Below are 25,291 nucleotides of genomic sequence, written 5' to 3'. Positions count from 1 at the left end.
GTGAATTACAGAGCTTTTAAATCTCACCTAAAAGGTATGCACTAGTATATATGTATAGCAGTAGTGCTGACAAAGCTTTTACACTATAGCGTTGTCTCTTCCTGGTGGCAACTTTGCACTGCCAGTTTGGAGCTTCGCTTTTCCATAGCAACTCACAGCCGGTATGAGAATTGGTTGTGCCAAAATGCACATGTATGCGGGACTAGAGAAACCGTAGAAACCATAGCTTGGCCTCTTTGTAATAATGCCCATTGAGGTTCCAGATGCCCCTTCCCAAATCGCTGGCACCGGTACATGCAACACAAGTCTTCCCAGGCTCAGCACCCTGCAGCTGACAAAATCCACTTGCAGAGCCAATGCCTTCGTACTCAAAACGAGCCCAGCTCCGGGCAGTCCTGAGCGCGGGATCCATCGTTTCCAAAGCTGCCATCGCACCTTGGGCTGGGCAGGACAAGGCAGCGGCAGGTCCCTCTCTGAGATTATACCGAGGGGTTGCCCTGCGCGGCCAACTACCTCCTGTTTCGTGTCGTCTCCTCCGCCCGGTCGCTGCCGCCCGCAGATAAGACAGCATTTTGACCTTCGGCAACACCGTTCCTCTTGGTTTCCCTCCCGCCGCCCGCCCGCTGCAGCTCGGGGCAGGCACCTCCGGCCCGCCGCACTCGGCCGGAGCGAGCGCCGCGCCGGGCGCTGCCGCCTGCCGGCCTTGCAGGGCCAGCGCCACAGCGCCGCCGCCGCACCTCCCGCCGCCGCTCCGGGCCGTCCTCGGCCCGCGCAGCCCCAGCGCACCGGGCGCCGGCAGGGCCGCGGCTGCCCGCCCGGCTCTGGGCAGCGGAGCCAGCCGCTCGGTAGGGAAGACCGGCCGGCAGCCGCGGGCGCCTTTTGCCCGTGTGCCGGCGAAGAGCACCAGGCGGCCCGGGGTCGGCTTTGGGTGCCGAGGTCGGCGGGCGAGCGGCGGCACCGCCGCTTGTTTGTGAGCGGGCGGAGGGGCGGCCCGGGACGGCGCTGCGGGGCCGCTAGAGCGGGACAGCCCCTCCCGCCCCCGCGGAGCGGGTCGGCCACGGCTCCCCCGCACCCGCGGGGCACCTGGGCGAGCCCGGCAGCCCGGCTACGGGAACGGAACGGGGCGGGGCGGGGCGGGGAGCGAGCGACCGGCTCTCCTCTCCCGTGGCGCTGAGAGGGCGCGGAGCCGCTCCCCGTCCCGGATCCCCGCGCCCCTCGAGGGAGCAGGCAGAGGAAGAGGAGGAGGCTCTCGCCGCCACGGCCGGGGACGGCGAGGCCCCCCATTCGCGGCTCCCCGCAGCATCGCCCTGCTGGCTGGGGCCCTCTCCCTCCCCGCCCCCGGGGTCCCCCCGGCCGCCGCCAGCCCGTCCCCGCGGTCTGGCGCCGCCGCCCCGCTCCGCTCCGCGCCCGGAGCCCCGGGAGGGGGAGGGGAGGTGCAGGGGGAGGCGGAGGCGGCGGCCGCTGTGGGGCCCAGGCTGCTCCTCGCCTCCGCTGCGCCTCTTCCAGCCCCAGGATCTGGGGCTGGGGGGGCGCGGGAGGAAAGGGGGCGGGCCGGCCCCGGCAGTGCCCAATGAGAGAGGCGCGGACGGGCACTCGGGGCGGTGCGGAGGCGATCCTCGCCCAATGGGGGCAGGGCAGAGGGCGCACTTGGAGCGGGGCGAGAGGGAGGCAGGAGGCGAGTCGGGACTCGGGACGCGAGGGGGACGGAGCCAGCAGCAGCAGCAGCCGCCGCAGCCGCGCTCGCAGCCGCTCGCACGCACGGCGCCGCGGAACCGGGAGCCGGCGGGCGAGGGACGAGCGGACTGAGGGACGCCGCTTCCAGGAGTGGGGCGGCGGGCGGAGCCGCCACCCGGAGGAGAAGTTTGGCTGAAGCCGCCGCCGCCGCCGCCGAGAGAGGAAACTTTCCTCGGGGGGCCGGAGGCGGGGGCGGCGGGAAGGAGCCGCGGCACGCTCGGGTCCGCCGCCCGGCGAGGGGGCTTCCGAGAGGCTCCCCCCGGCCCAGGCCGGGCTGCGGCGGCTGGGATGTACCTGGCAGCGGTCTCGGCGGGGAGGAGACGCCCGGGCGGAGACGGCGGCTGGCACCTGGCGGCCGCGGGGTGGCTGTTCCTGCTGGCCCTGCTGCTGGGCGAGTCGGGGACGCGTGCTCTCGTCTGCTTACCCTGCGACGAATCCAAATGCGAGGAACCGAAGAGCTGCCCCGGTAGCATCGTGCTGGGGATCTGCGGCTGCTGCTTTATGTGCGCTCGGCAGCGGAACGAGAGCTGCGGGGGAGTCTATGGGCTGCACGGAGCTTGCGACCGGGGCTTGCGCTGTGTCATCCGACCGCCGCTCAACGGAGACTCCATCACCGAGTACGAAGTGGGCGTCTGCGAAGGTGAGAGGTGGCGGGACACCATCCCTCCCTCCATCCATCCCTCCATCCCTCCATCCATCCCCCGGAGTGGGGGTACCGGTGGGCGGCGGGAAAGGAAGGAGGGCGCACCTAAGACGTCTTAGGCGCCGGTGCGCCCTCCTTCCCTTCCAGCCCTCCCGCCCGTCCCATCTGCGAGTGTGTCTTCTAAGCTTCCCTGCTTTAAAAAGCCCACACACTTGAACTTAGAAGTTTTGCCCTTAATTTTCTTACCCTAAACTTTAGGGTTCTACTAATTCTCCGTAGCATGTCACTGGGTTGCTAGTAGCTTGTATCAGCTACTGATGCCCAGCTAAAATTCCTTGATAAAGGACTCGGGAAGAGTTTGGCAGATGGAGATCTCGGAGGTCAGTCGTGCACACATGATGCTTGTTCCGGATTCCCTCCCGTGTAAAGAAACAACAAAGACTGACATCTGTTATGAAGTTTTCTTTCCTGTTCCTGTCACTTAATATCTCTCTGCCTGTCCTGCTCGGCATATAATGATAAGGGGTGTCTTTTTCCCTGCTGGAGTATCAAGGAGGGGAAATACCTCTCCTCTCAAAGTCACTTCAGCTTCCTGCCGTCTAGTGAGGGGATGAATTGGTAGGAAATGCACAAGGACTTAATTCCCGCCCCCCTTCAGTTTTTTATCTATCAGAATTCCTAAAATTTATTTTTTTTTTTATGTGTTATAAATTAATGAAAGGCCAGAGACAAATTTTTAGTCTTTCTTTCTCTTGTACCTCCAATTGCCTTTTCCCCCAAGTTGAGGGAAAACATGGCGCTGTAAAGAGATTACAAATAAGCCCTAGTTTGAGATATGTATAAATGTATATGTGTTTCGGAGCGGGAGCTTCGACAATTCTGGAAAAGGAGACGGAGGCGGTCTCCTCTCGGCGGGTAGAGGGCAGTAGAAAGTCCAGAGAGCTGGTGAGGCAGCATCTGTCCAAAAAACTTGCATTTAAAATGATGCACTATTTTAAGAAAGCTAAACCCGGTCATTTTTAGTGGGCAGCTGACCTTTGTCCTGGCGCTTGCTCATTACTAGTTTGAAACTCCATTTGCCTCCGTAACAAATAAATTGCAAACCACAGCAGAGCACGCAGTGTGTCCCGCCTGTGCTACAACCAATGCTGTCAGCCTCGGGAGCTGATGCTTGGGTAGGATGAGCTCTAGATTAAAAGCTGGACTGTTAAATATTTTTAAATGGCCCTAAACTATTTTGAAGACCTTGGTTGAGACTATGTTGCTGAATATGTACCTTGCTCTAGTTTCTTATTTTTAATATGTTTTGGACAAGCTTTTCTAAATAGAAAAGTACAAGCAAAGGTGCTTGGAAAATTTACCTGGTTTTGCAGGAGTTTCTCTTGTCGTGTGTCATCGAGTAAAAGCTTCCCCCCTTCTCGATGGTTAAAAGAACAAAAAGTCTACAGTCATTGAAGGCCTTAATGTTCCAATTCCCTTACTGTATCACAGTATGGACATCTCTGGCAGTTTAGGAGTATTTCATTCCTTTGAAGTGATGCAATCTGTACGTTGCTGTAGTTCAACTCATAACACGTCCCATCTACTGTTGAAAATAGTATGAAGCATTTGTTGGCAAGATTGTGTTTCAATTAGTGTTGTGGTTAGAAACTAGTTCCAGCTGTCCGTATAGGAATAGTCCTAAGGGAGGGAGATAACGATCTATTAACTATGAGGGAGATAACTTTCCTATTTAATTTTCTTATTTTATCTATTTAATTCTCATTCTCATAAATGAAAATGAACCGAGCTGAGCCATCAGTCTAATAAATAGTCCTGGAACACCTATTAGTGAATTGTCAGGAAACTGCCCCATTCTAAGGAACAGAGGTACTATGTTGTTCTTCATGGTGCGTGTTTTGCACGTGAGGTGGCAGCAAGGATAAAAGGGTACTGATTGTACTACTTCTGATTGCTAATATGAGCTTGAATAGTTCTGTGTTTTTGATTGTGATGACCTAAACAGTTGTTCAGTTTACAGGCACACATGCAACAGGCTAGGCTGGTGATGCCTGCTAGGAGCAGTATTAAGCCATGCCTTTATCCATTGACAGAATAAAGGCTGCACTTTTTTTGTCATCTTGCACATCGGGACTGCAAACCCTTTCCTTCCCCAGTCCCGGGAGGAGGAAATGGAAGTGTCTTAAAGAACTGTGTGAATAGAAATTCATGTTTTTACTCTCCTTCTCGTCTCTAGACTTTTCTTCCATTGCAATTTTTTACACTGAAATGACCCCTACTGGCTACACTTATAAGCATGTTTTTTTGTATCATTTTTGAAGCTTCATCCCTGTCTTATTTCAGACTGTCAGCATATGCTAGGCTATAGAAGACTTTGAGAGCTGGAACAGCAGCAGGTAGAAATACTTGTCTGCTAACTTGTTTTTAGCATTTAGCATGCTTGACGTAAATGAGTTCCATAACACCTGACAGGGAAGTCTCTGTGGCATCTGTTGCTGGTAGCTTCTCTTTCTGAAATTACAAACAGACCATTCTTTGTTAAAGCACTGTTTATTAATGAAATCTGTTGTTGATCCTGAGGGGGTTTTTCCTATATTATTCTAAAAGCTGAAGTTCTCATTTATCTCACCACCTTAACCACCTCTCTAAGCAGTTCTAGCACTCCATTTGTGTTGTTATCCTCAAGTGAGTAAACGCCTTTCCTAAATGCAGTTGTATTCTTAGTAAGTAATAATTCTGAGGTCCTTGTGCTGGTAGCTACACCTCCTAAAGGGCATTCTTGAGAGGCTTTGTGCACCTCCAGCGTCTCTTGACTTTACAACATCCTTTACAGGGATTTGCTGGGTTGGTTCTATGAGGTGTTGAGAGCCTACACCCCCTTCCACAGACTCTTAAGGTTGAGAAATTTTGAATGAAAAGCATGAATTGCCTTTACTTTCTACCTTTAAAGGTAATCCTAGAGCCACCACTGAAGAATTTAGACTGAAGTTCTCTGGAAACACCTTAGCTTTGGCTTCTGCAGCTGGGCAGGGCTCTGGCTTTCCAGGGGATCAGAGAGCCTTGAAAAAGTTCTGCCAAAGAAGTGAGGTTACTTTGTGAAAGCATTTCTTGAGATGACTCTCTTTTGTATGTTTCCATGCTTCCACAGTTTCTTGTGCTATTAGTTGAAGAGGCCTAGATTGCTTTGCTAAACTCTTCAAGGTCATGACAGTAGCAAATAATATAGCACTGAAAGTGACTGGAAGTTATTTTTAACTGTGTAACAGAAACTTAAGTTTCTGTGATATATTTGAAATGCATGGTTAACAAAACTGTTAGTCTGAAGGTGTTCTTATTTTCTCTTTAGAATATGCTTCCGTATCAATTAGCCTCCAGCTAGACATTGAAAGAAGGTATCACTGTACCACTAGCTTACCAATAATTTCTATTACTTTGTTTGGTTTTGGTTTGTTGGTTTGTTTTGAATGGGGTTTGGGTGTGGTTTTTGCTTTAGTTGTTAGTTGGGTGTTTTTTCTTGGTTGGGGAAGGTACTGTTATTGCTGTACTCTTTTTGCTTACTGTAGGTAGTTTAGTGCTTGCCTTGAGTCCTTAAAGCTTGTCTTAAAGTTATATACTAACTTCTGAAGTTCACTTGGGACCAGGAGAAGGTTGCTGTAGCAGATTTTAGGCAAGTATTGGGAAGTATGTATCTTTGTCTCCTAGGATGATTGCAGAAGCTTTCCTTACTGTGGCTAGTCCTAGTCTCATTTACTGAACTGCATCTTTTTTGGGAGTTTGGAGCATTACAGTCTGTCTGACTCCTTGCTGGGGCAAGCTGGGAGAGTTTGGATGTGGCCATTGTCCTCTCCCCACCCATAAATCTTCCAAGTTTTCCTCCCTGAGAAATATATAAGGGCACAGTGTATGGTATGTAATTGAAGCTTAGTGAAACTGGAGCTGATGAGAAGAATTTAAACCTTGAAAGCCTAGCTTTTTTTTCAAAATTTGGAAGAGGAAAGCTGAGCTTGTTTTTTTGTTTTGTTCAGGCATTGGTTTACATGAGTGCTAATGCAGTTCTTCCCTGCTTTACTGAAGTAAGAACAACTTGCCTTGCAGTCTTGATGGCATTTTTATCATAAGTAACTTTGGTAGCTAGTACCCTTTGGAGAACTTTGTTTTCAGTCCTGTGCTCTCTAATGGGTGGGTCAATGGACACAAAGCTCTCAACTTGGTGCTCTGTCTCCAGGCAGACTGCTATACTGCATGCTTGGTTTCTTGCCTGTGATGCAGTCCAGTCCCCTAAAGATCAGGCAGTATTTTGCTTTCAGTACAAGTTGCTGAAGTTCAAGTAATCTGGAAGCTGCATGTGGGTAACCCAGATGTGCTTACATCTGTTTGGACTGGAACAGTGCAGCCCAAATTTCTTAACTTTTTGTTTGTTTGGGTTTTTTTCTTTGTTATGCAGTGAATGGCTGGGGAAATGTCCAAGTAGTTCTGATATCCCTGTGTGTGCAGAAAACTACTTTCAGTAACATCAAGTGCTAGAACTGATGATTTGGTTGGGGGCTTCATCAATATTAAGTGGTGTAGCAATGGTTGTGGGTGTGAAGACAAAGTACTTTGTCCAAAGGCTGTCAGCAATTCAGACTATCAGGGAGACAAATGGAAAAAATATTTGTTGTCAAAAAAGTAAACAGTCAGAAGAATTACCTAAGTTGTGAAACTGGAATGAGAAGTAGTTCTTTGGTGATTATTCAGCTTCTGATACGCTAGTCTTGATCGAATTTAACAGTCCTCTTCCCCTAGTCCTCCTCCCTGCTGCCCCCAGAAACACTTACTAGGAAAACGCTGACGTCTTACACACAGACTGGATAATTTATAAGCTATTTCTACTCTGTATTCCATCAATGCTGAAATCTCAACATCAGTAAGAGCATGTAACTCTGAGTGTGGCATGGAATTTGAATTGGATCAGGTGCTTATTTGACTTGGAAATGGTTTCGTCTCTGTTTCTGGGCATCGTGTTTCAATTTTAGAAATGTCTTGGTTCCAGTATTTCAGCAAAAATTAAATGGAAAAGTCTAACAGATGTAATGCAGGAATTAGTAGGATTTTGCTGTTGTGGATCAGCACAATTAGTTTAAAACTAGAAGTGTCATTGAGGATATGCTGGATTATTAAGTTCTTCAACTTTTGTAAGAGGAATATTCTCTTTTTATTTGTTTCTAGTTCTTAAAACTGTGTATAAGCATCTGCTGTTTATGTGAATTTTTCCACACAGAAAGTGATTATTTCACCAGGTTCCCCAAAATCATGGTGCTTCTAAAGATTTTTTTAATTTTTTTTAAACTACCTTCAAATTTGCCCCTAGGCATCTTTGCTGGTTTAAGCACCCTCTGGCTAATTGAAGGATTCTTGCATAATTTAACTTCTTGCCTGGTACTTAGTCAACCAAAATGTCATTTCACTGACAGGCATATTATGCAATAATTAACCCATTAATATGGTTCAAAAATGCTGTCCTCTTCCCCTCCTTACTTTGTGCCCCCCTTAAGAATCCTTCATCTCAATAAGTAAAGTATGTAGGATCTTGCAGACATAACCAAATGTTGCTTTGTTTTAATGGATTAAATACTTTGTAGAGGTGACCTATTAAGTATCTCTTGTGACTTATAAACTGCTTTTCATTTGAGAATGCATTTAATCCACAGGGAATGTAAACTTGGAAATCAAGAACTCAGGGTTTTGCTGAGACTTTGACACTGGTTGTGTCTGACAATACTGGAACATGGAAAATGACTGATACTGACACAGAAAGCTTATATATATATATATATATATATATATATATATATATATATATATGGAGAAACTTACAACAGGGAGAAATTTACCAACATAAACTAAGATGGGAAGATAACTGCATAGAGGCCATCTAGATTAAATTCGACATAAGCATATGGATTAAAAATAGTCCCTGGGGGAGCTCTTGTCTAGACAGACTAGTTTGGCCTTGTTTTGGGGAAGTAAGCCCTTCCTAATGTTTTGAGAAGAATGGAAGCAGCTCACACCTTTACCAGAGGCAGTACTCAGTCCCCAGCAGCTTTCACTGGGTATGCTGGATACTTAACTTGAGAATCTGCAAATCACGTTACCACCTTGTGGGTCATGACTGCAAGTCTTTATTAAGACTGAACAAGAAAATGAACTGGGGAATGCAGGGTTATGGGCAGGAGGAAAAGCACTGACTGGCTCATAGGCATGCACCAATTCCCATGTTCTTACTCATTTCCTGAACTTTAAGCCTTATATAGCCACTGTTAGGCTTCACTTGTTGGTTGGGGTTTGTTTGTTTGGATGGGCTTGGGTCTTTTTTTTACTGATGAAAAATCTAGCAATTGTAATGTTTCTGAATCCAAGAGAGCCCATTCTGTTTGGTTTCTTATCCTTGAAATGAATTAAATTTCGGTGTTTTGCTACAGGCTGTGTTGTACTGTCCTCAAGATTTTTTCAGAAAGGCTGGATGTGTGTGTGGAGGTATTTCTTCCCCTCACTGATGGGTTGTTGATAAAAAGCTGGGGTCATGTGCTGTGATGTAACCTGTGCTGCTTTCACAATAGAAATGACTAACTTGATGTCTATCTCTAAGTTAGTTTTTAGGAAAAGAAAAGAAAAGAAGCCTTGAGGGTAATTCTAAATCCAGGCTTCAGTTTTTCCTACAGTCTTCTGTGACAAAGAAGTGTGGGGTGCAATTCCTCTGAAATATGTTGTAATTATGATGTTCAGTGGTGCTGCATTAATGACTGGAGGGGAAAGTGGCAAAATATTTAGGATATCAGATTTCTTACAATAGTGTGGACTGTTCTTGGTATAGGTTGCTTTATTCATGGCCCTGTTCCAGAATTTGTCTTTGACGAAACTTTTCCTACTCCTGTCAGCTTTGCCTCTGCCTAGCAGCTTCAGCAAGCTGCCAGCCAAGTACTTGTTTGCAGTGAAGCTGCTGCGTGCTGCTGTACATGCAGGCTTCTGAAGTGTGTGGGTGCAGAGTGCAGCTTGGAAAAAAAAAAAAAAAAAAAAGAAAAAAAATTGGAATTTTAGACTGCTTTGGAAAATGGTTATGAAGCTTTGGTCCTTTTCTGAGGCTTTAGCAATTATTTTTGCAAAGAGTTTTCTAGAGCTAGAGGAAAAATCTGCTATGACAGCTGAAACACCACTGTCTGTGCTCGTTCTAATCAGGGGAGTACTGGCAGAGGCTTTTTCTGAGCAATTATATCCTGGGACACAGTGAAGTATTTTCAGTCAGCTATTTATGAACAAGACATGTTTCTGGTCATCAGATTAAAATAATTTGCTTGTAAGTTTTTTTTTCAGGTGTGTAGATGTGTAGGGGTCAGACTTCAAAACTCATGATTTATTACTTCAGATCATCTTTGGGGAAGAAGGCTTTTGGAAATACCATTTACTTTCGCTGTGGGGAACCCTAAGAGTGAAAGTCATAAAACAAAAAACAAAACACACTTCTCTTCATCCCTCCCTCCCCTGCTCCCCCACCCCCCTGCCCCAAAAAAAAGGGGCAGAGTGAGGGGAGGTTACCTGGAGAAGTAAAGACAGTGTGGGGGAAAGAAAACCTAAAAACTTGCAGTAGTGGTCCTTGTCACATGCTTCTCTTAACATTTCCATTTATCTCCTTGCCTTCCTCAAGACTTCTATAGAGTTTCTGATAATTTACTGGAAAGCTGGTCTGTTTAAATACTTTCTGCATTCCTTGGTATGAAATAACTGTCTTCAGACACATGAAGATCTGCTGCAGTGAAAATCTTTCTCACTATATTGGGGATTTGATCACCTGAGGTACACACTAAGATAAAGCAGGCAGTCAGGCTGGAGACAAGCATTACATGCATGTGTTCTAAATGTTATGGCACAGTTCTGCTTTCTAGCTTTGACTAGAAATTTTCTCAGGAAGCTGCAAAACCCTTTGGTACTGCTGTACATTCCACATGAAGATTTGATCTTGGAAAATAGACCATTCCAAAATGTGGAAAAAAAAATGCTTTCTCACAAAACTCTCAGCTGTGTGTCTTACCATAAAAGTTTCTGCTGGCTCTAGTCCTTGATTCATGACTTCAGCGGAGGAATAAGTTGCAAGGGGGGAAAGGATTGAAGCCAGTGTGTGATCTCAAACTCACTTCAAGGCTAGCCTTTCCTTCTGCTGCTTTTCAAGGTCCAGGGCTGGGTTTCAAGCATTCTTTAGTGGTAATTAGTCATTTCTATTGTTCAGCTCCTCCAAAACATGAATTTCCTTTCCATCATTCTTTTTTCCTGTTCAAAGAGAAGCGAGAGTACTGGCAAGAAGCATTTCCTTTTTTTATTTTAGCAAGTTAGAATCCTTTCAGAGTCTCATACCATCTTAATGAATACCACTGATTTGAAAATGCTGTTGTGTATACCAGCGTGCTGGAGTGGTGGGGCTCAGACCTTGGATCTAGTTTTATGCAGGAGTTTCTGAAAGGTTCCCCCTTCTGCCTCCCAGTTCCCAGAGGGACGTACCAGTCTCAATAAGGATTTTTTCCTCTCTTGTCTTCAAATGCAGATTTAGAAGGATGCAAGGGTCTGTAAAATATGACTTGGACAGTTTCAAATCATCAATATATTTTATGGTGTCTTTGCTCTTCTCAGTGTCCTGAGAACTACCTGGGATGCTGAAAAAAAAGGTGGAAGAAGCAAAGTAACCATGCTGCAGTAGTTGACTCAATCCACTCCAGTCAAATTACAGTTCAAAGGGTAGGGTGGTAAACAGATGATTATTGTGGGCAAAATGCTTGTGTGTTCGTTTTCAACACTGCTACTTGAATTATCATTTCAGTGTGTTTCTTGCTGTTTTGAGGTGATGCATTATCTAAACTGTGAAGGTGAACAGTATAACATTCTTCAAACAATAGCTGACATTCATTAGATGTCCAGAAAGAAAGAGAAGGGTTGGGGCACAAAAGACAAGTTTCTGTGGCAGGCAGAAAGAATTGAGAACTTGAAGGAAGGGAAAGCAAAAATTTAAGCAACAGAGAAGCAGTCTCTAAGAAGGTCTTTCCTTGTACTTTTAGCTTGCACTGGTTTTGAGATGATCTTTTGCCAATGGGGAATAATAAATAATAAATGTTACTATAGTGAGGTAGTATGTGCTTTGAAAGTAAGGCTTAAAGTTGGTTTCTCAGTGGCATGCTTTTCTAAAAACACAAGCAGCTCTTCAGGCAAAGAAGATGAATGCTTTAGTTGTGACCATCGTGCCTTGCTTGGTGCTGGTATGTAGGATTTAGTATGGAAGAAGTGATGGAATGCTGCTTACCAGAGACATATTTCTCAGACTATTTCCCAGACTAGACCTGTTCAAGGACCTCTTGTTCAACTTGTTAATGCCTTAATCCTCTTCCCTACTTTAGATGCATGCTATGACAGAACTTGGGAATACTCAGCAACCAGAGCAGTATGTGAATTTTTAGCAAGCTGAAACATTTGCTTTACAGAAATCAAGTGATTATATGAATGACAGAAGAGAAAAGGAAAAAAAGTTTGGAACTAATGTGCAGTGGTGCTACCTTTTGGTATGAAAGCACAGTTAGAAGAATTAAAAAGGTATTATGTCCAAGACTTAACTTTGATCTGAGTATATGCAGAACTATTTTATTATCTGAAACTTGCCTGAATGAGTTGGGAAGAGTGGGGAACTGCATGTAGATAGAAATTATTTGAAAGAGAAATGACTTTGAAGCTGTAGTTATGAGGCTGCTGGGAGCATTTGAACTGCTTTGAGGCTTGTGTGCAAAAGGTACTTAAGTGACTGTATAACAAGACTCCAGTGACAACTTGGGATGGCTAAAAAGTGCAGCCCTTTGATTTTTTGCCCTTACCTGATCATGCCAGCACAGTGAGGTGGTGAAAATCACAGCTAAACAAAGATTGGATGAAAAACAGTAGTTTACTTGGGCTTCTTTTCAGCTGCATTGCTTAAAAAAACCTCTAGTCTTAAGTACATACTTGATTTTTGTATTTTTAGATGTCCTAGAAATAGCTAGGGAATAGGATATGCATACCAAGGTTTGAGGCATAGATTCTTCTATTTGGGGTTTGTTGGCCCTGCTTGCAGAGAAATAAAGCTTTCACAAATTATTACATTTCAGTTTCTTTGTTCCTATCATACAGGTTTGAGAGGTAGGCATAAAAAAAACCAGTCTTCTTAAAAGGAATCCACAGAGGTCAAGCAGAGCATGCAGGAAAATGTATACAGCCTGGAATAGTTTGTGAACTGTCCCAGGTCCCAAATCACTGGTGCGTACAAGCTTATTTTTGGAGTAGTCCCCAGGACATGATGATCTTTGTGAGTAATAGAAGCTAGGTTATATGTTTTATACAAGAAATCATTCCACTGTCAATTGAAATATTGCTGACCTCTGAAGGTGCGAGCATGCTGTACTGGACCACTGTTTATCTGCATCAATGAGAGCACTAGATACATTTGCATCAAGTATCCAAAGTTTGGAATTGAAATTATATGCTGGATTCATCCCTTTAGCTCATGTGAATACTTTCATGTGGTTGTACCTTCCATTCCAAAGAATTTTGTTCTGCCTATATTGACACGACTTCTGAGAGTTTATTCTAAGTGCTAAACAATTATTCATCTAACAGGACCTTGAAATTCTGTTCATAAAAGGACTAAATCAGCTAGGAAAAGGAGTCAGTCTGTAGTCTGTATGAACAATCATGGTAGACTTGGCACTGATTTACTGAACTAAAATAAGCTCTTGCTACATGCTTGCTACTTCATTGATGGAAATCTTGCTTCTAAATAAACTTGTGTGAAAAGCAGGCTGGTAGATGTGCAGGCTCAAACTGGATTTGCATTTTTTCTGTCTGAATGTAACTTTTCTCTATTCACACTGAATAATGAAAAATAAATACCTTGTTTGATGATTCAACGTGTTAGGGGTATAGTCTGAACAAGTATTACTGAGGGATTTCTCATTAAGATTTTAATGGCTACTGAGCTAATTTTTGAGGTGTGTGGCAGTGAAGACTTTAGGTGCACCTACTGTTGGGCCATGTGCTTCCTACGTACCTCCTTTTCTGGAAACCCATGAGAGCTGGCAGATGTGGTACCAACCACTAAACTGTTCAGAAAATCAGTGTGTGTAGTGTCACAGTGTGCATATACCTCCATCCAGGTGTTCTGCCACAGGTAAGGGACAGCTCTGCTTTCCGTGCCAGCTGGGTCCCACCTTACGGGGGGTGGGCAGCTCTCGTGTGACAAGATGCTGCTGATCTGTCAGCCTTGAGAAGATCTAGTGCTGAAATACCAGAAGGCAAAGCAGCACAAATGGCTTGCTAGAAAAGCAGCAGAGCATCGCCATCGGTCCTTCCAGTCTTCACTGCAGTGGCCTGGTTGGTGCAGGGCTGAGAGTGCACGCACTGCCTCTGGGCTCCTGTCCTGCACCCTGGAGTGCAGGAGGAGTGCCTGTATCAGAAACTAGGAGCTACACAAGCACTTGAATGCTGATAGGCTGATCTGGATGAAGCTGTGGTCCTTGTTACAGAGTTTCAAACAGCGAGTCTTGGACCATAGGTGTAGCTTTTGTTCTTGTCCTCACATGGATTGCTGCTGTGACTTCTAAAATACAAATTGTCCAGGCTGTATTCCGGTTTCTCAAAAACAGGATGTATTATTGTTCTCCAAATTCTCAGGGTTTTGTTTTTTTTTCCTCTGTACACATAGCCTCATCACAATGAGAGTGTCCCAAGAATTACTGAAGAGGCATCTTCCTTTGAAAGAATTTTAATAGTTTCTCTTCAGGAACTGCTGCGCTTCCTTTGACTTTCATTGATACAGTTGCTGTATTGGATGATAGGTTAAGCTAAGAAAAAAAATTACTTCCTGGGGTTGGTGACTACTCTTCCTTTGCTATTTTTATGGAGAAGAGCCATGAGGTTCCCATGGAGGTTCCCATCGTCACATCTAAAATGGACTTTGTTGATTATCAGTACTTTTTTTGTCAGCAGGATACTTTGCCAGCTCATAATAGAAGGCAAGGAGTTTGTTATACAGGGAGAAATACACCTGTGAGAATCTGCTGTGACGCTTCCTGTAGATCACGTACAGTACTGAATTGGTAAACAGCTCTTTCTAGATATTTTTTTTCCCCTCCAAAACAGGAAAAACTTCAGGTTAATGAATATTCTGCATATTTCTATGAGTGGAAAGAATTTACTTGCCATCATCAGAATATGTGTGTATATATTGTTATTTGCTATTAGTCTTTAGGCTTCTGTTGAGCATCAGACTACTAAATGACAATTTTGTATCGGCTGTGGCCTCTCACTCTGGAGGACAGCCTCTGATAACCCCAACAACAAGAAACCCACCTGCATAAAGATATTTTAACATTTGAAGTGTTTATTGGCAGGATCCATATTGGAAACTTGCTTGCTGATAGTAAATAAAATCGGAGTGAACTACTTAGAATGTGCAGTGTGAGTGCTGCTGTTGAAAGTAAGGATATAAAGATTAAAAATATCTATTTTTTCCTTTTATCATTACTTGAAGTTAGTGGACTCTCTGCAACTATTTTGTAGCACTTAATTTTCCAAGCTTGTCTCTCTATAAAACATCTGGCATTCTTTAGCAAAGAATATGTAATGCCTTTTTTAGTTTCTTCAATCTTGCTTAAAAAAAGCATGTGATAGGACAAGGGGGAATGGTTTAAAACTGAAAGAGAATAAGCTTAGATTTGGTTTTAGGAAGAAATTCTTTACTGTGAGGGTGGTGAGGCACTGGAACAGGTTTCCCAGAGAAGTTGTGGATGCCCTGGTAGCATTCAAGGCTAGTTTGGATGGGGCTTTGAGCAACATGGTCTAGTGGAAGGTGTCCCAGTCTATAGCAAGGGAATTGGAGCTGGATGGTCTTGAGGGTCTCTTCAAATTCAGGCTCTTCTATTTTTCTGTCTTGGTTAATCTTCTGAGTTGGTGGGATGTGCACTTGACCTAAGGAAACTGACCTATTGTAGGACTGGTAATCTTTTGGAATTCTGGATTGACTTGGGTTTGTATTTCTTTCTGGAGAAAAAAAAAAATAAAAATTAACCTTGTTGCATGTGGCCTTCTAAAAGGAAGATGGGCAGTTGTAGAGTGGGAATACCAGTTACACACATCTGACAGGACTGATTCAAAAGGAACAGAGTTATTTAAGCAGAGAGAGACTCATCTTGGCCCCACTATCACATGACCCTTGACAGCAAGGAGTGCAATGTGCTTGATCAGTTCTCTGAGAAATATGTATGATAATTCAGGACTGCTGGAAAACGGATTTTTTGTCATATAATGGAATCAGAGGCCTGGCATCTTGCAGCATTTCTGTAATAAAAAGTTATTTCCATGGAGTGAATTCTATGTGATTTTTTTAATCATCTTTTAAAATGCTGTCTTTCTGACTCAGTTTTGACTTCTGTAACAGCTGCAGATTCTGTACAATGTTCTCACTTCCATTATAAATATAACTTCAACTATCTGCAAAAGTTATTTCTGTTAGAAAGCACTCATTTGTACTACAGCTATGCTTTTTCCTGAGATGACATAGTTTTCATACAGATGGAAGTAAACAATGCCAGTTGCTTTAGCAAAATGGGCAGTGGAACAGCTGTGAGACATGGCCTTTGGCAAATCCCACTGTTTAGATTAATCCGTTATTTTTTTAATCTGTTATCTTCTGTTTAGCACTGTGTTGAACTCGAAGTGAATCGCACCCAGCTCCGAAGTGGCTGAAATTTACGTACTGCAGCTGAAATCCAATAGTGAGCGAGTCTGTTTGTTTATTTTAGATGAAAACTGGGATGATGATCAGCTTCTTGGATTTGAACCATGCAATGAAAACCTTATAACAGGTTGTAACATAATCAACGGGAAGTGCGAATGCGACACCATTCGGACCTGTAATAATCCGTTTGAGTTTCCAAGCCGGGATACTTGTCTGTCGGCCTTAAAAAGGATTGAAGGTAAGCACTTGTCTTCAGTAATTCAGAGTTAGTAATTTTTTCGGTGCAGTTGATGAAAAACTAGAATTTTTCTGTACTAGTGTACAGAATAAAATACTATACTATAGTGTATTTGTTTGAGGATGACTTGTGCAGTTTCAGATACCTCTCTGGTCTTCTACATGTCAGAGAACAGGTGTATATTTTAGAGGAAGATAGTACCTCATAAGCTTGGAATTCCAAATGCTTAAGTTCAAGACAGAAAAAAAACATGTTTTATATGCTGTGATGTTTGCAGATTTTAAGATTTTAATGGTTCTGTTTGTAGTTTGTGGTAGCTACCTTTGCTTATCTTCACTGGAATTCCCTTTAGATGTGTTGGTGTGACTGAATCATGAATAAACACAGTGGACTTTAAGAGTAAAGGCATAGAAAAAGGAGTAGTTACTGATTATACTTATGTCTTTTATTATATGAATGCATGAATTGCTATTTTCTTTAAGTTTACATGTTACATTACATTACTGCTTGTATTTTACAGTTCCTTTGATTAGATTTGTATTAGGCCCCATATGTTTATGCTTATGTATACATCTATATTTGTTTTGCTTTTTTTTTTTTTTTTTTTTTTTTCTTTTTGTTGCTTATGGTTAAACTGGAAATGAGTTGGCTCAAATATATCCAGCTGGAATTAAATTTACAGGGTGTATTTCTGGATTGTTCTGAACAGCAATTAAAGGAGTGATTTTGGACCATTTCTGTGATGCTGCAATTACCATTTATTCTCCAAAGTGTTCAGGTCCACGCAGAAGTTGATTAGTGGTGTGGACCTGCTTAACTAGACTACTTTAAACCAATGTTTAAAGTCGTGTTGGAAAAGTTAATGTATTTGTAAGGCTATGACCATATTTCAAGTTAGGGGAATTTTTGACATAAGGAAATGTGATGTGATGTCATCTCTTGTACTTCTTCTTTTGTGTTAAGAAAATTGGTTTTGTGCTACAGACTACAGGGAGTTGTGGAAAACTGAAGAAACATACTCATGATTGTTGGTCACAATGTCACTCACTAAAGGTGTACAAGTGCTTAGGTCTGGGATTTTTGTGAGGTTTTTTCCTTTTGCAACTCTGGGAAGAGCAGAGGCAGAACCTTTAGTCTGTTGTTGATGTTGTAGTGGGCAATAGCGTGTATGGGTTCTTCAGTCTTACCACTTCTCTTTTGACTTGTGAGAATGTGACTGAGTCTGTAGTATTTCAGCAGGACCCCACTGGCATGGGAATTCGTGTGCTTAACTTGCTGTGAAAATCTGCTGTGGGTTGTCTTTTTGTACTTTGCAGTCTTGGAAGAAATGGACTTAGCTTTGGAATGGCGCAGCTGAAGCAGGCTGATTCTGAGTCACTTGCTTTCAGCTATCTCTTTTTTTTCGGCTAAATTTTCATTTTAAAAACCCAGCATTTTATAATTAGCCATGATATAACTATTCTACATGTAAACTGTGGTGTAAGAGCTGTGGTGCAGTTGTTTTTTCAGAGGTGTAATTTTCTTTCCCCCCCCCTCCCCCCCCCCCCTTTTTATTTTTTTTGTGGAGTGGGGAGGATGTTCTTCCAAAGCTTCAGACTGTGGGGCACCAGTAGAAGTGTTTAGGGCCTGTTGACTTTTTAATTTTTCACAGTTGGAAAGGATGGCTGATGCAAGTGTTGAAGCAACAACAGTACCTTTAAATAACAGAAGTCTGGCAGTTAAAACTTGAATGTTATAACAGTCCAGCTTTTACTCATTAGAATGTGAATTTGCATTTACATTCTCAGACTATCAAGCTGTACTACTGAGGGATTTTAGAAGGTAAATCCCTTTGTATTTCCTAATAGACAGGCAGAAGTCATAACGTAATTTTGATTTCTGCATTTTACAGATATAGTCTGTTAAGTTTGCCTACTGGGTTTTGCACTGTAAATGCTTCTTTCTCTGACTTGGATTGGTAATTGAATGCTAACTGCTAATGGAGGTTGTTTCTTTAAATGCATTAGTTCTTGTTTTGGTAATTAAAACCAAAGTAATGCTTCATCTTGTACCTAAGCAAACGGAAAAGAAGAATAACTTTTTTCCACTGGTGCTTGCCACGTCCCTGTTTGCTAAGCAAGCCAAGTCTCTTAGGTAAAATGGAATAGACACTTTGGTGTTTCTGAGCCAGTATTTGCTGCTTGAATATTTCAGGTTTTCTGATTTTAATAGTCTGAAAATTGAATTCAACCACTTGGAAAGTCCACCTGAAATATGGCTTAGGTAGTACACAAACCAGAGGGCTCTATGAGCGTGGTAAAATAGAGAAATCTTTCAGTTTATTTAAGGCAAGCTAAATCTTAAAGTGTAGTGTCATGTTAAAAGGAATGATTCATAAGATCTGTTAAGTATGTCAAATTAAGATTTTCCTGAAATCCAAAGTACTGATGTATGCTTCACTCTTTTGGCTTGTCTGTTAAAGATAATAGCAGGAAGATTTGAAACTAGTAATTTAAACCTTTAAATACTCTAATAGAATCTGTTGCCATGGAAAGTGGAACCGAGGGAGGGTAGTCTGACTTCTCTCTCCTCACCACACTTTACATGGATAGTTAAATACACAGTGTGATTAAAAAGACCTAAGTTGAATACCTGAATGATGGATATACCATAATCAGTTTCTGAAGAAAACTGCACAGCTTGCTGAAAGCCTGCAGATAAGGAATCTGCTGCATAGATACAACCTGACAAGTAACAAACAGCTGAAATATGGAATCCCGTTTCCATATGGGAATGTGCTAAGGGATTGAGGCTTTTTCATGTACTTCATTTTCTTGTGCCTTTTTCTGCTAGCACCTTCCCTTTCAAGAGCCTTTCCAGTCATCTTCCTTCTTTATCTAGTTTATCTTATACTTAAGCTTTTCAGGCTGTGTGTGGTCTTCCCTTCTGGGCTTGGTGTCAATTCTAGCTTTCTTACTCTGCTAACCCAAAGTTTTTTCTTGTTAGCTACATGTAGGATCTTTCTTTTCCTATTGGTTTGGGTTCTGCCTGCCTTCCTAGGCTCCTCATATTTTATTCCAGCTTTACCTCTCTGTCCTGGTCTTTGCCTTCCTATTTAATTCTGTTTGTATCCTAGTTGATTTAAATCCCTCCTTCCCAACATCAGGTCACCTGGGCTCTAATGTCATGTTTCAGTGTCGTTCTTTGGCAGGCCCTGAAGCCATGTTCTTTATTTTGTCTCCCTGAGAATTGTTCTACCATGTAGTGGGAAAGAATGTAATGAGAAGAAATTAATCTTTACTCAATTGTGTGTAACCTCTTTAGGGGTGCTGATGTCTATTGGGAGGAAAGTATAGTGAGGCTAAAGTGCAATCTCAGTGTTGCAGGAACTCAAGGCAGTTGTTGTCTCCATCCCTTGCCCTTGTTTTCCTGGAAAAGAGTAGGATTAAATACATTCCAAATTCTGTCTGATTTTCACATAGATATGCTGGAAATGTTTAAAGAGCTGTGACTTCAATAAAGTATATAGCATAAAGCACATTTATGCTTAGAGGCCTCCCAACTCCATCACAAGGCTTGACGTGCCTGTTTCTCTATGTGGACCGTCAGTGACTTTTCGTAGAGAAGGTTTGTATAGAGGTCATGAACCATCCTACTATGAGGAAATGCACACATTTGGGCCTAGAAATAAACTGTCTGGAAAAGCTATTGCATACCTTGTAATAATAATAATGATAATAGATTCCTGTGTTGGGGTGTTTGGGTTTGGTTTCATTTTTGTTATTATTGTTTAAAATGCTTTTGGTTATTGTCTTGATGAGTGCCTGTTCTGATATGGCTCAGGAAATCCTGTGTTCTTGAGTTTGGAAAGCTTGTTTCTATTCAGGAGCCTGCTAATGATGACAGCTTGGTTGAACTTGGACTGCTGGAGTGGACTGTGAAAAATATGGCTGGGGTGGAAAGTGACAAGATGCCTTCTGTCTGCTGAGCCACAGTTAACAGAGAAGAGTCTTAAACTGCATCCATGCATTCTCACAGTCACAATTTGCAAAGAATTAGCTGCAGCCAGCACAAAAGGGCCAGTTCTTCAGACTCGATGTGAGATGCTGAGGTTTGGAGGGAATGAGGAATTAAGAAAGGAAGTAATTTTTTTTCATCAAGATACATTTGTAGGGCATTGATAGGAAGCAGCATGGGAAACTTGTAATGTAGTGCCTGTTCAGTTACCTGAAAATCTAGTTTCAGTGACTGTGTTCCAGTTCCAGTGTCTTCTGTTTTCTCTCCCCCCGTGCCTGACTGGCACCAGTTCAGATAGCTCTACAGAGCTTTACAGAACAGGAACCTAAGGATGTTTTTGAGCCTGTTCCTCATCCTCAACTGGAGCAGGCCTGGATCTGTGCTCTTATGAGCTGCCACTTCAGAGGCATTGTCAGGTCTTCATATGGTAGCTCACTTTTTAATAAAAGTTCCCTGCTAGAGTAGCTGTCTCCTTTTCCCTCTGGGAAGTGAAGGGAAAGTTGGGGGTCAGTGCATCCAGTCTTTCTCGAGGTGGGCTGTACGACAGGCTGGGTTCTCTTCAACTGATTTGATAAAAACCTCAGTCTGCAGATTCTTTCAAAGAGTTCACTTTGATAATACCAGATTGTGATGTGACACAGACAAATGTGTTTTCCAGAGAGAGAATAAGTGTCATCAGTCATAGCAATGATGGTGGTTTTGTCTCACAGCTTCAATGTACACTTCAGCTCTAAGAGGAGAAACCAGTCAACTTCATCAGTTCTACTCTGTCCAAACCATAAACATTTTCCAGTTAAACTCAGTCTTTATTCAGAACAAATGTGAAGGATAACATTTGTGCCTTTTTTGATGAAAGATGTGATTAATGCTTTAGGTAAATGAACTTCTTTCACTTGTATCTCTGTTCACGTGTAAAATGTGCTGTTGATACTAAATTGTTGAAGCTGTTGTTTTAAGAATTGCTTCTTGGTTACCTGGCTTGCCCCTTTCCAAGCTGTTCACTGCTGTCCTTCATAGGTGAAAGGAAAAGGCCTTTTAAGTTGCTGGTATCTATTAAGCTGGCGCATTGCAACACACTCCTTGCATTCCATTATTTTTTACATGTAACTGAATAACTTTATGCTGACAAATGCTGCAATACCTGTTAGACCAGTCCTGGAATAACAAATATGAGAAGGTAATTTTATTCTGAATGCTTGTTTGGTTGTTGTTAAGTTTGATTTTGTGTAAAACTTTACTTGTGTGGTCTTAATGTCTGTATTGAAAAACTAGAAGAGAATAGATCCAGCTTTATGCTGATTTATCAAGCAAAGAGTGGAGTGAAATACTTTCAGATGTGCTTAATCTGATATACTTTCCACTCCCCTTGCACAACAATTAACGTATGTTTTTGCTCAAATAACTGAACTTTGAAGGTTGGCATGTATTTGCAATAAGGAATGCAGTTGTGGCAAAGATCCAGATTTTACCCTTGAACATGCTTGTGAGAGCCAAGTAAGTGCATTTGAAGGCAAAATTTCACATAAACACAGAGAAAAACCAGCAGTGTAGCTTTTGGGCTTTTTTTTTCTGAATGCATAGAGACAGAAGGGAAAAACCACATTTGATAGGGAAATAATACAGATTAGGAATACAAATATGAACCTCAATATACAGAGCAATTTTCCAAAACAAAAAAGGAAGAGAACTCGATCATTAACTTGATGCATCAAGCATCAGGCAGTGCAGTTGCTTTCACAGCATGACAGTGCAGTGTTACATTTGCAGGACTCGTCACTTTTTCCTGATTCTACTTCCTCAGAGAATTGTTCCCTGATCAAGGGAGTTTGATCTTTTTGGCCAATATATTGGCCATTTTAGCATGTTTTTTTTTTTTTTAAGGCAAGTTATCACACAGACAAAATCTGTGCCATGAGATTTCAAGCTTACCAGAGGAAAACCTTGTAGAAGTTCCAGAAAGATATCAAAAGGCAAAACTGACTTTCATATTTCTGTATTGATGTGGCTGGATACCTAATTTTAGGCTTAATTAGATTATGAATAATGCAGTTTGTATTAACAGGGAAAAAGCTGCATTGCAGAAACTGTTAGGAGGGAGGATTGAATATAGAACACAAAACTGAGCAGCTGGTTAAAAAACCCTAAAGTGTTACCATCTTGAAAGTTGTTTACAATTGGAAGTAGTGCTGTATCTTTTCTATTTTTCCTTGCCATTTTATGTAAATGTGTGGTGTTCTTGCAGTGTAGTGAGTGAGCCTGTTCCTTGCTGTGCTGCACTTGCTCGTGTGAGCTGCTGTACAGATGCCATGCCTGCTTTTCTACATCTATATCCTTGGGCATGTAGTGCATATGGAGAGCGTACTGGATCTTCAATTTGTGACACTTCAGTTTCCTTCAAACTTGGCAGTTTTTGAGATTACTATGGACAGAGGTGTAACCTTTACTGTAGGCCCTGGGGTAGGACTGTGTGACAGATAGGCATCCCTACAAAGCCAGCAGTCAGATGTGATGGTCAAAGCAGGGCTGTTCCTAGAGACAAAGGAGCATTCTTCTTGCCTTTTTCTGTTTCAAAAGCTTACCTGCATTCACCTGAAACTGAATACAAGATAACTGATTGTACCTGGAGCTTCTGTGAGACTAGGAAAAAACAGGGCTGGTATCTTACAGCTGGTCAGATCTGGCACTTGATAAGTTCTGTGCCTCCCAAAAGCTCTTTTCCATGTTGGCAAGTAGGCTGTGCTTGAAGTATGTCCTCTTTAACTGTAGATGGAAGCTATGGCTTTAAATGGATTCTTGATCTTGCTTCTGTTCAAGTTGAGGAAGAGAGTGAAAATGGAGCAGGTGACTTTGAGCAGAATGCTTCCAGATGCAATGTTGATTTTAAGGATCAAAAGATAGCTACATGTGACAGAAGAGACCTGAGCAAAGATCTCAAATTGAATGGTGTGTAAACATTAGGTTAATGTTGTAGTAGCAGGAAGTTATATTCCGGTGGCTGGGTCACAGGTCTTGTTTTGACAGGGCAAGTCTTGTTTGGATATATGTGGCATTGATGCAGACAGAGATAACTGAGTGTTGAATGCATGTATGCAGTGATAGTGGCACCAATGACATAGTGGTCAATATGACAATTTTAGTACAGTGGATTTGTCTCCGTAAATAATAAGAAACAGTTTATTGTAAAATCAACCTTTTTTTTTTCTATGTTTTTTTTTTTTGTTGGATCACCTTCAGTAACTTCACTGTTATCTCTTTAAATGAATGATATACCAATATTTTGTGATTCTGAGCAGTTGTATAGCATGGGGTGAACTATTTTAGCACTTTGTCCAAATTTTTAGCCAGTCTCCAAATTCAGGCCTTGAAGTTGTAGTGGTGTTGTTTTCTAAATAAAACAAACACTATTCCACTTCTACATCATCAGACTAATTTTTCTTTGTAATAGCATGAAGCATTATGAGCAAAGTGTTTGTGTCCAAGGTGTATTTATGTGTGGAGACTTGAATCGAAGCAAGATCCTTTGAACCAGTTGGCTTTTAGAGAAACTTGGTTTTAAATGCAAAGGCTGACTTTGAGATTGGTTGGATTTTGTTTTCAGAAAGCCATTCAAAGACTGACTTAGCCTTAATGATGATAAGAAAGAGCTCTACCCATTCCTAAATTCCTGCCTATGTTCTCTTCCCTGTTTCACTTGATTCCCTCAAGTGTTCTGTGTTCAAAGTATTTTTTAAATTATAGCTGTTTGAGTTCATGAAAACTTTCTTCTTCATTCAACAAGTAATTTACATAGTTTCTCTAGAATCAGATGTTGTGTAAGTCCTGCTTTTCTGTCCAGAAGAGGTAAAGCTTTCAATAACTCTTGGCTTCAGTAAGGAACAGAAGAAATGGTACTTTTGTATGTTTTACACATGTAAAAATTGTTGTCATAGTGACAAACCAATCCACATCATTTAAGGTGCTAGAATTAAAATGACTTGTCAGATATATATTCCAAAATTGCAGCTTCTATAAATGACTGCACTAATAATGTTACAATGTTGAACATTTTTGGCACTAGCGTATAACTTTCGGACAAAGAAAACACTTTTTTGATTTAAAACAAGTGTAAAAAGATTTCCAAGCCCCAAACTGGAAACTCAAATCTGCTTTTGACCCCTGGTTAGGAGGTGCAGTCACACACAGCAGCAGAGGAAATGCTTGACATTCTCATCATGTGAGCTGGGGCTTCCAGCCCTTTTGGCACACTCACATGGGTATGTCTGAGGTCTCTTTGCAGTTGTCATGTCAGGCTTCTCGTAGATGTCAATAAGGAGCAGAGTAATGCCAAAAGCAACACATTTCATCTTTCTGCTTTGGGTCTTTCTGTAATTTTTATTTATTGCTTTATGGGAGTTTTGAACACAAGTTCCTAAACTCTTGTTCATATTTAGAAGTCAGGATAGAATACTAGTATCAATGTTTTGCAACTTGAGTAAAAGTAATATATTTTTAAAAAGCTAATCTGGATGCTTCTTAAGAAAACCATTTCAAACATCCAAACTGGTTTAATAAACTTGTGACTGATATACCACAGTACAATGAAGGATAGGAAATAAGATGTAAAGTCTGTTAAACAAAATTTTCTAATTACTGTGCTGTTATAGTTTGTGGGCAGTGTGAGTATTCTTTACCTGGGTAGATCACATATGACAGAAAACTAAAATAGCAGTCTCGATGCCGTTGATTTTCAGAGGTCTTGCACTTCATACTGCCATATCAGTTGAGAGTTACAGTGCGTACTTCAGTCTGTGACATCATTCTGAGCACCTAGTGCATGCCACTGCTCTTAGCTTCCAGCTTGCAATAACTGGATACCTTCTGCTGGGGCTTTGAATGTCCTGCAAAATAGGCGTACCAGGTA

The 25,291-nt window shown here is 42.3% G+C and overlaps 1 protein-coding gene across 3 annotated transcripts in view; it reads left to right on the top strand.

Annotated features, from left to right (window-relative positions):
* The first annotated feature begins 1,677 nt into the window (after positions 1-1,677).
* Positions 1,678-25,291, top strand: part of CRIM1 (cysteine rich transmembrane BMP regulator 1) — a 174,623-nt gene continuing 151,009 nt past the window's right edge. Inside the window, exons 1-3 of one of the 3 annotated variants that reach the window (XM_086878121.1) lie at positions 1,678-1,708; positions 2,003-2,374; positions 16,222-16,395. In XM_086878121.1, coding sequence (XP_086734247.1) covers positions 2,023-2,374; positions 16,222-16,395 — 526 coding nt within the window. In that variant the 5' untranslated portion in view covers positions 1,678-1,708; positions 2,003-2,022. Of the gene's footprint in view, positions 1,709-1,833; positions 2,375-16,221; positions 16,396-25,291 lie in introns of those variants that run through there. The other 2 variants (XM_086878123.1, XM_086878122.1) reach the window with 2 other exon arrangements.

Source organism: Cyanistes caeruleus, chromosome 2, assembly GCF_971803275.1.
Source record: "Cyanistes caeruleus chromosome 2, bCyaCae1.hap1.1, whole genome shotgun sequence".
Lineage (NCBI taxonomy): Eukaryota > Metazoa > Chordata > Aves > Passeriformes > Paridae > Cyanistes > Cyanistes caeruleus.
The sequence above is the reverse complement of the archived record's forward strand: the minus strand, read 5'-3'. Positions and strand labels throughout refer to the sequence as shown.